Source organism: Drosophila yakuba, chromosome X (assembly GCF_016746365.2).
Source record: "Drosophila yakuba strain Tai18E2 chromosome X, Prin_Dyak_Tai18E2_2.1, whole genome shotgun sequence".
Lineage (NCBI taxonomy): Eukaryota > Metazoa > Arthropoda > Insecta > Diptera > Drosophilidae > Drosophila > Drosophila yakuba.
In genome coordinates this window covers 15,286,188-15,301,199 of record NC_052526.2, presented here as the reverse complement: position 1 = coordinate 15,301,199, position 15,012 = coordinate 15,286,188, and the positions used below count along the sequence as shown (strand labels likewise).

General features: G+C 45.5%; 1 protein-coding gene across 1 annotated transcript; it reads right to left on the bottom strand.

Annotated features, from left to right (window-relative positions):
* Window positions 1-340: 340 nt before the first annotated feature.
* On the bottom strand, window positions 341-14,598 carry LOC6525509 (cell wall protein AWA1). Its single transcript, XM_039374064.2, has 7 exons — window positions 14,103-14,598; window positions 4,858-5,230; window positions 4,588-4,721; window positions 3,584-4,526; window positions 3,086-3,463; window positions 1,493-1,759; window positions 341-1,216 (listed from the first exon to the last, which is right to left on the bottom strand). Exons 2-7 carry the CDS (start codon window positions 5,203-5,205, stop codon window positions 722-724), a joined length of 2,565 nt encoding a protein of 854 aa, XP_039229998.1. The 5' UTR covers window positions 5,206-5,230; window positions 14,103-14,598; the 3' UTR covers window positions 341-721.
* Between the last annotated feature and the right edge of the window lie 414 nt (window positions 14,599-15,012).

Genomic DNA, 15,012 nt, shown 5'->3' with positions numbered 1-15,012 from the left:
ATTAAGAGTTTGACGAGATTTGACATTCCATACTTGTATTAAAACACTGATAACAAGGATACCCATTTAAGTTATTTGTTAGATTTGGCAAGATCTTGTTTTTTGCAATTTAGTTGCCCCTTTTGATTGGGTGCGTGCCCCAATTAATTAAAAGTGTCTGCGGAGACTTATTCTCGCTCATATCAATCCCCATTATCACTATCACTTGAGGCGTACACGGAGAACACGCCCGATATCTTTACGGCTCTAATGTAATTGGGATTTGGCCGACTCTGTTTGCCAGCTGACGCAAGCAGCGAAATATTTTCATTTCCTTATCAGTTGCAGGTCTAAACATAAGTTAAGATATACACACACGTTTATTTATATATGTACATATCTAGGGCCGGGGTATAAGGTACATATGCTTTATTGGAAACACACACACACTCTCTTGCCCGTCGGTTATTTACAGTGTTTGTTAAATAATAGCAACTAGTGACACAATATTTCCAACAAATCGTCATAAAATATAGTACAAATTAGATGTAAACAAATAAAAAAAAAAAAAAAGAGTGATATAAAGTAATGGATATGGTAGATATGCATATGCATATTGCCTATGCAAAACCGCTGCACGTCCGATTTTTTGTACTCTCCGTGTTGATTTTCACACAAAATCATCGAGCATATTGCACAAAAGTAGTAATCGCTATGATCCCGATCCCTATACCGATCCCGATCAGTTGCCGAACTTGATGGACTTTTCCGCGTGATGGGCGGATCCATGATTGAAGCTGGCGCTGCTCCGACTGCTTCCATTCTTCAGGATCCCATTGGATGCGGGCTCTCCATTCGTTTTGCGCAGCGTTTCCCGTTTCGTCGTCGTCCGCTGATCTCCGTACTCCCCAATGGTCACGGTGCCCAGTCGCAGGGTTCGTCGCTGCTGCTGGCTGGTGGCCGAATCCCGTCCAGAAACCCCAACACTTCCTGGCGGCGGCGATCGCAGCTGGACGGCATCGTAGTCGGGCTGGGGCGTGGCTGGTGGTCGGAATCCGCCCACACTGATGCTGGCACTGCGCATGGGCGACATGGGCTGCTTGACCTTGGCCAAGCTGCCGTTGCCCAGTCCATTTCCACTTCCGTTTCCGTTTCCGTTTGCCGCTCCGTTTCCGGTCATCAGCTTGAGCTGCTGCGGCGGCATCTGCTTTGTCTGCGGATTGGCGAACTGTGGTGGCTGCAAAACAGTTGCGAAATCATTTAGATGCAAAAACTATTAAGTGCATTTATAGCCATTCAGCATTTATAGCCACTAAAGGCGGAGCACCGCAGAAAAGCTATGATTTTTAATTTTGAGATAAAGACGTTTACGATTTGAATTTCGAATTTGGTGGGAGGTAGTTTTATTGATAGCTGCAAGGCTGGCTTAATCATAGGTCTTAGGTTTTGGGTCATAGGTCATAGCTCTGCTGGCCTATTGGTTGGGTAACTCGGACACGGTTCATTCGCTTACCGGTGGCGGCAGTTCCGGCGACCCATTGCCATTCGCCGTATGGACTCCGTTCTGTTGCTGCAGGCGATTGTTGCTACCGAAGTTGCCCATGTTGCCCATGTTGCTTGTGTTGCTTGTGTTGCTTGGGTTGCTTGTGTTGCCTGTGTTGCTTGTGTTGCCTGTGTTGCTGTTGCTCCTGTTGCCGCTGAAGCCATTGCTGTTGATACTATTCCGATAACAGCTCTCATCCGGCATAATCGAGGTGCGTTTCAGCGTTTCACCGCGCTCCTGCAAAACGAAAAAAAAAAAACGAAGAACAAATTAGCAGGGGAAAAACCCCAGATTAGCAGTAGATCAAATTAGAGTGCATACTAGTCCCTGAAAATACCTGGTAGGTGGACATGGTCACCAGGGGACGACCCATGCTAACTGGCCGCATTGTGGGCATGGCACCTGATCCCTCCCCGCCACCACCGCCAACCGCTCCACCGTTTTTCACGCGCAGCAAACTCATTTCCTCCGGCCGTAATGTGATCTATCCGCCAGCGAACTCTTGCCAAGACTGGACAACTTCGGCGACGCAGTTTGGTTCATCGTTCATCGTTCAGCGGCCGACGGACGACGGGACGACTCGTCGATTAGATAAAGCCATTGAGGGGTAGTCACTGAACAGTCAGCTCCAAAATATACCCATTCACCCCACCTGTTTACTCTTGGCCATTTGCTGTTTGCCCGACTTTGTTTTGGTTTCTCCAACATGCTCCACTCTCTCCCTCTCTCTCTCCCCTTTGGCTTTCTCTCTCTCTCCCCTTTGGCTGTCTCTCTCTCTCCCCTTTGGCTGTCTCTCTCTCTCTCCCATTTGGCTGTGAGTCATCTGCCCACTTTGGCTGTTGGTGCGGAACTCTGGCCAAAATTGGCCTGGAGTCGCCGAAGAGCGGAGAGTCATTGATAACAATTGAAGTGTCATTGGGCAAACGCAAAAGTTTGATTGATTTTCGCGGAACTGCAAGTGTTCCGTCATCCAAAAACATTAAGCTGACTGCGATTGCCGTTTAAATATGGAAACAGTCAATACTGATATGTTTGATTTGGAACTTTATACCTAATTAGGTAAAAGTATATATACGAGTGGCTAATACGATTAACCAATTACTAATTATGGCCAAATTCGATGGATGCAGCAAGTCGCATTGACCATTTGCTCACTGACTGATCCTAATCAGCGCCACATGCTGCCCAGTTATATGGCCCATGCAATCTGGGCTTATCGATTTGGCCGATAAGAAGCCATCACCAAGTCATAATGGAGCACTAACCCCACTTCCATCTCCCCAACTGCTAGTGCCGCAAGTGGGCAGCTACTTGAGTTGCTGCTCGGTTGGGTAATAGCAGCGATCAACAATGGTTTGGGAACGGGTGTCTTGAGATGGGAAGGGTTGACGAGGGGGCTACCACTACCACTGGCCCACGACAAGTGCAGTCGGTGGAGTTGGCGCTGGCTCTCTTGACCTTTGCGAGTAGCCGACTATCAATGGACTGGCGATGGGACTGCTGCGTTTTTGAACTGTTGCTGCTAGTTGATGTTGCTGCTAGATGATGTTGCTGCTTGCTCACCTTGTGCTCGCTCTCATGGAACCCGTTCCTGAACATTCGCTGGTGCGCCCGCTTGAATTCGTCCATCAGCGCCGTGTGCTGATCTCCGCCAGCGCCACTTGAACCACTTGAGCCACTGGAACCACCAGCCCCTCCAGCTCCTCCGGCGCCTGGCAAATTGCTGATGCGTTCGCTGCCCTGCAATGTTGCAGCCACGCCAGCAACATTCGCCCGCTGGCGATGCGACACTTGGCCGCCGGAGCTGCAGCTGCGGTGCCCTCCATTTCCACTTCCATTTGCAACTCCATTTCCATTGTGACCCGTCAGCTGGCGATCCACGTTTCCATTTCCATTCACATCCCGATCTCGATCTCGATTGTTGCGCTGCTGCTGCTGCTTCTGCAATGATTCCAATTAGTTGCTGGTGGAGCAATCTTTCATGGTGCACTTAAAAAAACGAGTGTCACCTCAGAGCGACATTTATAGGTTTAAAGTTTAAATATATATATTCTTTAATACCTCTTTGCGCTTCTTGAGCTCCTCGGTTATGGCACTGGAGAGACTGCTGCCCACTGAGCCACTGGCATTGGCTCCTTCATTCATCGCCGGCGGCGGTGGAGCAGGTGCAGCGATGACTCCTCCTGATCCTGATCCTGTTCCAGCAGATCCAGCAGGACCGCCTGCTAATCCCATGCCGGAACCAGAGGAGTTGACCGGCCGCAGATGGCTGCGCTTCATGGTGGTGGAATTGCGGGTTGGATGCGATTGTGACTGCTGACTGCGACCGGAAGTTCCGCTGGCCGAAGATGCGGAACCCGAAACGGAACTGCCACCGGAACTGGCTATATATGTGTTGTTTATGGAAGTGCCATTCTCCGTCAACTTGATGATGGTCCTGTTCATCTGCTTGTGCACCTCGACGCCCTGCGACCAATTTGGACCACCTGCCCCATGTCCGGCTCCAACTGCTCCACCTGCTCCGGATTCCTCCCGGACCGCCGTCAAACGCTTGGACTTGGCGTCCGCCCAGCAAGGACTCTGATCGCCCGTCACCGAACTGGCAGAGCTATTGTAGCCACTGGATTCACCCGGAAAGAGGTCACATCCGGCCGCCGTGCGCACCACCATGTCCAGTTTGCTGCTGCTCTTCATCACGGCGACGGCCTCGCTGAAGAGCACGTCCGAGAAGTCGATGCTGTTGACGCTGAGGATCTGGTCACCCGGCCGCAAGCCCGCCTCCCGGGCCACACTCCGCTCCTTGGTGAACTGCACAAAGATGCCCGGCTTCCACTCGGGACCCTTGCAAATGCCCAGTCCCAGCTTCGTCCTGGGCGCCACATGGAGCACCACACTGATGTCCCGGCTGGCACCGCGTCGCTCGCCCTTGAACGAACTCTCCGAGGGAGTGCCACTTACGCTGGGCAACTTCACCACGCTCCACGACAAGCGTTCCTCTGGTTGGCTAAGAAGTTGTATGCCTATTAAATCCAATTTCGCCTTGTCTAAAACTAAGTTGCACTTACTCTCTGACAGGCAGCATTCCCACACCGCGCACTTTCAGGGTGACCCGATCCTGGCCAGCCACCAGTTGGATGAACTCCTTGTGCACGGCATCGTCCAGGCGAAAGCCATTGATCCGCAAGATCTGGTCGCCAATCTGCGCGAGAAAGCAGTGCGTAAGTGGAAGACCTCGCCCTGGAATCCGTCACGTAGTGCTAGTGCTACGTGATTGGAATTTTCGATTGATCCACTGGTTGCCCCAGTGACTCAGTGACCCAGTACTTGCTACTTACCCGCAGACCCTTTAGCTGCGCCTCGCCGCCGTGCTCCACGTGGGAGACAAAGAAGCCGGTGCCGTGTTCCCGTCCGCCGCGCACCGTGAATCCGTAGGTGCTGCCCCTTTCCGGTCCGCCGACCAGGAGGCGCCTCTGATGCGGCCGCACCAGGCGCAGAACGCGGAGGCGGGAGCTCGCAGGTATGGCGCACCACGAGGAGGCCGCCGTGGTGGTCAAGGTCATCACATCGCTGGACGCCGAACTGGTCGTCGATCCCTGCATGCTGCTGCTGCAGTCCGTCGACGCCGAGTTGGTCAGCGATGCGGATGTGGACATCGAAGCCGAGGCTGCTGTCATCGCCATCATAATGCGGATATGTCTTCACAGGCAGCTGCAGCAAAAGGAAAACAAAATTTAATATATAATATATATTTACAATATAAAATGTTAGATTCTTTCAAACGAACTCCGAAGTCAAGACCTAACTACTCCAAATGTGATCACCGATGTCTAAAGGTTTTAAGCTATAGATATTAGTTTCATTCTAGATATTATAGCTTATTATCAGTCAGAAATCGAAGTGAAGTTGAGTTGCCAAAAAGCGAATTAAGTGGATGCCGTGCGAAAGTTGAAGAAAGTGGGGAGTGTCTTCCCCCTTCTCGAAAAATAATGTCCGATTCGCGACGTGAACAGCCTGACAAGTAATAACGTAGAAGACACAAGTAGTACATACATACATATATGTATATATGTACATATGTATAAATAAAGTGAGCAAAACTTGAACTTGCAATCGAAAATTTGCCGAATTGGGTCACACGCATCGGCAGAGGCGGCGCTGCTGGTGGTTTGTCTACACTGAGCGAATTTCCGGGCTGCGAGAGCGTAGTAAGCTCATAAGAAGGTGTTGTTTAATGGGAAAACAAATACAATGAAATGCAACTAAAATAAAATAATAGAATAAAAGAATATAATAGAATATAATAGAATATAATAGAATATAATAGAATATAATAGAATATAATAGAATATAATAGAATATAATAGAATATAATAGAATATAATAGAATATAATAGAATATAATAGAATATAATAAAGTAAAATAAAATAAAATAAAATAAAATAAAGTAAAATAAAATAACAAAATAAAATGAAAATACAAATTGATTATAGAGTAGAATATTTTAAAAGAACGCAAGCCATGTATAGTTTCCATTTGGATAACAACTATTTATTTGGGAATATTTCTTGTTGGTGCCAAGTTTTTCGCGCGGTGTAGAATTGGTGCTGGCGGTGCCTGCTTTCACGCACCACTGCCACCAGTTGGTGGAGCTTGCGAGTTGGTAAGCCCAGAGATCTGAGGCGATTTACATTCACTGCCGCCGCCGTCGCATAATTTCACTTTTTCACGTAATTCTACGCTTCACTTGCAGTCAGAAAAAAATAACAACAAAAAGAGCAAAAGAAACTGGGGAAAATTATAGAAATTTATTATTGAAATTATGCGACTGCCCCCGCCGGGCCTTGCATTATGCACTTCGATTTGGAGCGAATCAGCTATTTGTTAGCTGCTCCAGCTGCCACATAAATCATTCGCTTCGCCAAAGTTCAACTCACTTACCAGCGACCCAAAGACAATATATATATATATATATATATATAAGGGGGGGATTTGGGAGGGGAAAGGTGGAGGTGATGCCAAGATGTGAACCCAAATTGCCTCAGTTACCCACTTACGGCGCACCACTGACGCAAGTGGCAATTACTTGGATCAAAACATTTATAATTGCCCGCCGCCTCATAGCAAAATGGAAATATGAATCGGAATTTTGAATTGCAATCCGAATGGGAAAGATATAAATCATTCGATAATCGGACGCTGGTTGCTATGGGTATATGGCGAAGGAAAAGTGTGTCGAATGGAAAGATAATTGCATATAGCATAATATAGAATTGGGTTATGTGAGCAGGCTGATTTAATACCCATTAAAACAACGAATGTTGAAATAAGTGAAGTGATCGATTATTATTTAACTATTTTGCGAATTGTGTCATCAAAATTAAACGAGGGGATTGCTGTCATCTGAATAAATTGTTAAAGTTAGTTAGTTACATACATCGTAGTTAGATTTGCAATCACTTATTAATAACCAACATCTTTGGCTGTTAATTAAAAACTCCAAGGGGTCTTTCAAAATAGATTGTAGTGGCTGTAACTTGCAGTATGTTGTGAACACTTAACTTAAAAAAGGTGCGGCAAATCGCCAGGATTTCTCAATGAAATATTCATAACTAAAGCCAATCGTACTTAGTACTGAAAATAACTTGGCTTATTGAATGAAGCCAGTCGACTTTCGAGACATTGAATTGGATTGACAGCCAGTGAGATAAAAGTATGCTGCATTCAACGCACATCCGCTGGCAATTTGACATCGCAGCTATTCCGCCGATTAGCGACAATTATCGGTGGTTAAGTTCAGACCCAGACCCAAATACCTGCACTTTTATCTCGATAATGGAGGAGTTTCCCGACCTGCCAGACAAAGATCTCGTTCAGCGATGTCGATGAAAAGCGGCAGCATGCAACCAGCAAACCAGCAACACAATCAACCTGCAACCTGCAACTTGCAACATGAAACTGACAGACGGCAAGCTGCAGCACCGCTCCCTTTTCCTTTCGACAGTTAATAACAATAGAAAGAGTGTAATAATAATAATAATGATAATCTCTTTCTGTGGCCGCCACGAATTATTTGGCAGTTACAATTAAGTTTCGACAAACAACTGCAGCGGCGGCAAGAAAGCGGCAGCCAAAACAAAACCAAAAAGACCAACATCTCTGACGGCCTTTCACCTGTTGAATGTCGAAAAAAAAAAAGCAACTGCCTCACCGCTCAATTCCCCCGTTTGACCCCTCTCTTGACCCCTGCAATTAGTTCTAATGAGTTGCTGCTGTTGTTGCTGCGGCATCTACAACTTCCTGTCACGCCTCAGATATCCACCTTTCCCCGCGCTTTTATTTCTTTTTTTTTCCCCACCGTGTTGACACTTTCCGTTCGGTTTCCGTTTGGCAATTGCTCAGCTTTTGCTTACACTTTAATTGAAAAAAGCAAAAAACAAAAAAACTAACTACAAAGCAAGAGAGAAATAACAAAAAAAAAATAACAAGCCCTGACCACTGGCTGATTTGGATTTCCATACGAATTTCATGCTCGGCAATTCCTCGGAAATGTGCGAAGAAATTTTCTCGGCCACGGCTAAGAAAAAAACAACAAGTAAAAATCTGTTTTTATCGCCTTGTTTTCTGTGTTTCGGTTGCGTCTTCTTAGGCAGCTGAAATGTAGTAATTATTTGTGGACATGACTTTCTCTGCACATATGCATATAAGTAGTATGCCATATAGTCAGTTGTCCAGCTTCCAGTTGGGCATTTTCCATCTAGACTTTTAGTGCCCTGCCTTCTTTTTTTTTTTGGTTTTTTTTTTGTTACCGGCTCACGTAGCAGTACGGTGTGTTCTCCGCATTTCATGTGCGTGACAAGCGCGTTAAGTGCTTTCCCATTTGGTTCGAGATGGAGATTCGTTGGACTCGCATTAACATCGGGTTCTCCATAAACTGATAATCACGCCCGACTTTTGTTTCAGTTCTTCGATTGCAGCTCGCAATTTCACTCGAAATTGTGGAGTCATGATCGAGGGAAAGTCGTAAAGGTCCGCTGATCGATCGCGTTCTATGTGTCCCATGGGTGTCAACGCGTATTGAATGATTTATAGTCCTATTCGCCTAGTTGCGTTCGGATAATAGCCCATTTACACTGAAGCATTTTCACGCAAGATGTCAGGAATACACACACACATTACATGCACACTCAATTGATCAAGGTTTGGTTAATGCTTTGCTACAAACACTTTTGAATAGAATAGCGCGCTTTTCTAGAAAACCGCATTTATCGAAGAAACATTTTAGTTAAATTATATAAGCTAGCTTATTATTTACACTGCAACAGTTGTGTGCAATCTTTGCCATAAATTATCCAAAAGTCAAGGGCGATTGACAAACGGCTTGATGTTCACTTGGCTAATCTTTCAATCGGCGTCTTCTCGCAGAGGGAGACATCCATTAAGCATTCACTCCGTGCCATGTCGAATTCCGTAGCGCTGGATCGTCAAAATGACTTATCTCGCGTTCGTTGCCTAAGTCTTTCGATTCACAGATTGCCGCAACGAGGGAAACATGGGTTTGCTGTTACTGTTGCTGTTGCTGTTGCTGCTCTGCTTTGCTTTGCCTGTAATTACGAGTTCATTGGGCATGATTTAATTGGCCACAACACAAAATGGAAATATTTGCACGTATGCATGCAGCATTTCTCCATATTTTCACATTTGAATAGGCAGGAGCAGCAGCTGCTGAGCGAAATTACAATAAATAAAAGAGAAATTTCTGTCGAATTTGTCGTCCGTTGGACGGCGACACACACGTGTGCGCCTCAATTGCTTATAGCTTGTGTATCTTGCATGTGGCACTTTTGCATGTGGCACTAGTGTTGTTGTTGCTGATGCTGCTGCGACTGATGATGCGCACCTGTGCCCAGGCTTTTACTTCCGCCGCGGCAATCAGGCAAACGCACGACTGACAACGTGACAAATTGTCGATAATCTAAGCAGCATCCTCTGCTGCAGCTGCCGTCTGCCGTTTGCTGAACATTTTTCTGGTGAAAACGCCGCTTGCCAAGGCTTATCGCCAAATTTGCAAGCAATGTCAAACGTGGGTTATGCCACCGAGGAGGATGCGCCGTCGCCATAATCGTGATGCAGCGCCTCGGCAACTCCATAAATACCAAATGCGGATGTCGTGCGCAAGGAAGCCAATGGCAACAGGCAACTGGCAACAGGCAACTGCCAACTGGCGACCAGCATCCACAATCCAGCAACTTGCAACACGGCTGGCTGGGAATCTGCTCCTTCGTCTGGAGAAAGCGCCTTGTGCACTTTTACTCTGGCTCATTTTAATTGCAGAACATTAACAGCGATGTGTGGGGGTTAAAGGAAGGTGACTACGTCTGTGTCGCCTGCTTTCACCTTCAGCCAATTAAGTGCAGCTTATGCAACAAGCGCCAAGGATTGCTTCACACAACGGACACAAGAGAAAGGGCAAGGCACCGCAGCATCTGCAACATCTGAAAGTATGCAGCTATTTCCAAATATACTAATGTAAGAATGGATAAACTAGAAACAGTTTTCGCCTTCGGAACAGGCAAATATACAATATTTGTGGCCACAAGTCAATGGAGGAGTTTATGTGGCAGGGAAAAACGCTTTGCGTGTGTGTGGCAATGGGACACAGCCAAAGAAAACAAAAAAAGTGCTGGGGTGAAACCCTCGGCTGGCAAAACAATTTAAATTTTGCGCTTCAAATCATTCCGAGTTTGATTGCGTGCAAGATGAGCTTGCCACCGCTGCCTGCCGCCGCCTCTCATTTGCCTGATTGCGTCAGCTGGAAATTGGCACTCACAGCAGCCAGCAACACCAACCACATCAGCTAAATTCCCGCCCAGCAGCTGCACAATGGGCAAATGGCAGCATTGCCGCTGTTTACTTTTGGCTGCCCACTGTATTTTTTTTGGCGGCGAAATGCAACAGCAGCAGCAGCAACACTTGAAACACTAGACACACACTACAAAAACACTGCAGACGACTAGCTGCAACATCATCGGTGGCAAGCTGCAACAATCGCATCATCAGGCGATGCCGTTGCTGCTATTGAACTTTTGCTATTTGGCCAAGATTCCCACACACCTGCTGCAGCATTGAGTTGTTGTTGTTGCTGTTGCAGCTGCGACTTTAGTTGTTGTTGTTGTTGTTGATGCTGCCACCCACTTGCAGCGTGTGAAACGTTGAACAACTTTGTGTCCAAGGCGTGACACGAAACTTTCAAGTACGTTTGCCGTGTGTTGTGAAGCCCTGCAGCCAAATGATGGGTGCCGCTTAAAAAAGCCAAGAAAATAATGATGAAAAAAAAATTAAAAACAGCAGAGGGTGTTGCAAACGGGGTAAATGACCGCTGATGGCGGCAAAAATTGAATTGTTTTGCATAAATTGATGTTTCACCGTAGTCGTCCGTTTTCAGTTTCGGTTTCGGTTGCAATTGTGTCTGTTTGCATTCGAGGGTGTTGCTTTTAATTGAAGTGCCATGCTGTCCCGTTCCCACTCAAATACACTGTTATAAAAAAGATAAAGTCACTTTGCAATGAAAGTTTGATATGTGTTGAATAGTTACTACATTTTTTCCAGTGCAACTGTGTTTGATTTCCTAATACATTTGAATCGCCAAACAAACAGTTGAAAAGGGACCGCATATTTCCCATTCGACTTTGTTCATTATTTACCTTATGAATATGACAAAAAATTAAGCTGACAATGGGTAGCTGATATGCTGATATTATTATTGTTGTTATTATTATTTTTTTCCCTGTGTACCCCCTTACCGCAATCCCTTTTTTTGTCCAAGTTGCCCACGCGAAACAGCTGCCCAAACTCAACGAAGGCGAAGGAGATTCAGCTGCAGTTGGGAGATTGGAGATGGAGCCACAGCTGGCGGCCCAGCTGCCACTTCTGGGTATTTTTCCGTGGGCGCAGGAGAGGATTGGCGGCGGACCAAACTGGATTGGCTGGGCGCGGCTTTGGTCGAAGCCATCTGCAGATCATCACCTTCTTGCCACAGCGAAAGTTGCAGCGAAATCTTTGCCGGCGAATTCTAGAGCGTCACAGCCACTAATACCCATTGCTACCCTGTATCTCCGGGAAATTACCCCATAAACAGCATCGTAATGAGACCCTCTTTCCTTCTGCCAGATGTATAATTTTTCACTTAAAGAAGACATCCCACTGTTAGACTGTTGAGAATTTCCGTTTGTCTAAGCTAATTTATATGAAAATATTTTCCGCAAACATGCAATTATGTTAATAATTACTTTAGAAGAAACATAACTTAAGAATTTATGCAAAGTAAAGGATTGAGAAAAATCATGAGAAACTCTAATTACCGTAGCGAAAAACAAAGCAGTGAGCAAACGTTTACTTTTCGCTAATTTAGCAACGGTTGCCAGTGGGTTAAGTTGCCTAAAAGGCTTATCCTATGCCACAAATGCCAGTCTTGGTAGACGCGGTAGATGCGGTAGACTCGGCAGACCTGGTGGAAAACCCAACCAGTCCAAGAGTCGCCGCCAAATGTCCGTCCTTCTGTTTTGTCCGCCAAGTCCGCCTGGCAAAAATGCCATCTGAGGCTAACTGGGCGGCGAGGCGAACTGGTTGCCCAGGCCGTTTGCTGCACCGAAAATATTTGGGAAAGCTTTCAAAGAGTTTTTTGATAGATATTAAATTGATAAAATAGATAACAAGTTTGGGAATAACGAAATACGCAGAAGGAATATTAATTAAACATGTATCTTTAGGATACAAAACAAGTTTTAGGCTTAACACATTATAGTATAATCCTGAAAAATGCTAATTATTATGGAACCATTAAAGGATTAATAGCAGGCATATGACATATTTCCATCGAGCTATATGTAGTTCATATCTGCTGTCCAAGGATTTTCTCCGTGTGTGGTGCAGCTGGTGGTGCGGTGGTTCGAATTACAAAAGGAGCTGAGTGGAGTGGAGCCGGGTTTCAAGTTAGCCTGGGCAGCCGAAGGCAGCGGCGGCAACCGTTTTTTGCCTCATTGCTTTTTATTATAATTTCAATTTTGTGTATCTATGAGATACGCGCAACGTGAATTGGCATTTTCCATTTGGCAATTTGCATGTGCAATGCAATGCGGGCAGCAAGATATGCAGTGAGATCCAGCAATCCAATGATCCAATGACTCCAAGATCCCTGCCAAACAGTCCGGGTAATTAAAGAGCCATTAACGCCCCATCATCATGGGAATGGCTTGCAAATGCTGATGACGATGACAATGATGACGAGTATCTGCGATGACGCGGTGGTGGTGGTGATGATGGTGGTGCTGTTGATGATGGTGGCGTTGTCCAGGAAATGCAATTAACCGATTGGCCCACAAGCCGTGCTCATTGGAAAGTCGCCGTTTTGTGGCACTCTGTTTGTTGTTAGTTGTTTGTTGTAAACTATTTGCTGTTTGCTGGCCGAGCCACAAAGTGTGCCTGTTATTGTTATTGCCATGGCTTTAACCCACCGCAGGCCCATTGGCCAGGTGCTCACCAGGTGAGTGCCCGTCCGCGGCTCGAGTGTCCAAATTGCTGGCGGGGATTGCATAAGCGGCCCAGCCAAGATGCAATGATCAATCAGGCGGCCCAATCAGTTAGTTACCCAGTCCATCAATCATAACGAGGCCCTCAGTCGCTGGCTCATTTTCAAGGAAACCGCTGCTGCTGCGTAAACGATTCTACTACGGGCGGTCTTCGGTCTTCGGTCATCGAGAATCTCGTTTATCAGCCGCGAGGCGCACTCTTGGCACATATTTTCCTCTGACCATAGTTTTTCAATCCACCATAAGTCTAAGTACTGCTTTTCACATCAATTTACCACGTGTGGTTTTAAATATTTCGAAATATGTACATTCAAAGCAGTTAAGTTCATTTGCGGAGCATTCACAAAAATCCTGTAGTAAGGAGTGGCCATTTCGTAAAAAACCCATTTTAATTCTATTAAGTTCTAGTAATTTTAACTATAGTATATTAAACATCTGAACACATAGTTCTTGCCGTTGATGGATTCGTGACTTATTTCGGCGGTGAGAACTTTCTTATTTTCATTTCTCCAAATCTTCGCCATGAACTTTAAAGTATTTAGAGCAAATCTAACACGAAGATACAGCAATAACAGCAATAACAATAACAATAACAAGGGCAGCAATAACAAAAGGCAGCTGAAGGCCGACAATTAACGCGTTATTTATTAATATCTGAAAATTGTGTCGCCCGTTAAGCGGTTTACAGATGGCGGCTACCAAGACGACAATATAATGCCAACAATAACAGCCGAGACGAGGCATTAAGTTACATCTTCAAACACACACACTGTGCAGATGAGGACACCGAGAAATTGGGGTAAATACTCCAAATTGTATGGGACACGATAAAAACTAAAATCATCATCATATTTCACATTCGTGCATTTTGGCAACTATTTATTTTAGAATTCTGCTTAAGGCGAATTAAGCATAAAGTTTCGTTAAAGAACTTATTCTCCCTGTGTACTTCGTGGTGGTGCATAGTTTGCGTAGTTTATTTATTATTTTTTACCTCATTTGCGGTGCGGGCGTCCCAAGAAGAAGAAAAAGAAGCGCCTGAAGAATTCTCCGCACGAAGACTAGCAATTAGAGCGCGGCAGCAACAACAACAACAACAACAACAACAGCAACAACTCGCGCACACGCTCGCAGAATTCTTGCTGAATCGCGGATCTCGAAATCGCAAGCAAAAACAAAACAAAAAGCAGAAAAAAGCAACCGAAAAGCAAAGAGTCGCGCTGCACTTTACACTTTTGTGGCTTGAAGCGCTCAGGTGAGACAGGTGCAGCGTTTATTGTGCCCGCCAGCACTTTCAGCACTCTTTTTTCTGGCCCCAAAAATTGGAATAATGCACTCAAAAAACAAATGAAAAAAGCACACACGTTTATATTATATACATGTATTTTTAGAAGCCGGCTGCGTTGGCGATATTCTTTAATTCGAAGTATTTCAATCTCGAAATTTAGTCGTTATCAATGTACATATGTAGGTTTTCCGCTGTGACGACGTGAATCCCGCGAGAAGCGACGACAAATTGAAGCGGTAAATAAATTGGAGCCGTCGTCAAAGTGACCGCGCAACTGGAAAAGCTTAAGAAACCGAAAAGAAAAAAAGCTGTTGCCAAACCAGTTTTCCACACTGCGTTTGCTTTTGCGCAGAAGCTACCAGATGTTCGAACCTGCACTTTAAACTTCACCATTGGGTAAGCTTTTCGGCAACTTCAATTCAAATTTAAATGTTGATTATTATATAAAACAAATTCAATTCTTTTAACAATGTTTAGAACTGAGAAACAGAAGAGAAACAGAGTTTTATAATCGGTATTGTTTATGATCACCACTTACCGCTGATCTGGCAACGCTGCGTGTACTGTTATTCCCCGAAAGCTGCAGTGTGACCAACAAAATTTCCAAGCACTACAA

Coding starts and splice junctions, on each gene's coding strand:
- LOC6525509 (XM_039374064.2), bottom strand. CDS start 5,205: ATGATGGCGATGACAGCAGCCTCGGCTTCGATGTCCACATCCGCATCG. Junction 3,464..3,583: donor AGCTCAAGAAGCGCAAAGAG/GTATTAAAGAAT, acceptor GAATCATTGCAG/AAGCAGCAGCAGCAGCGCAA. Junction 1,217..1,492: donor CGCCGGAACTGCCGCCACCG/GTAAGCGAATGA, acceptor ACTGTTTTGCAG/CCACCACAGTTCGCCAATCC.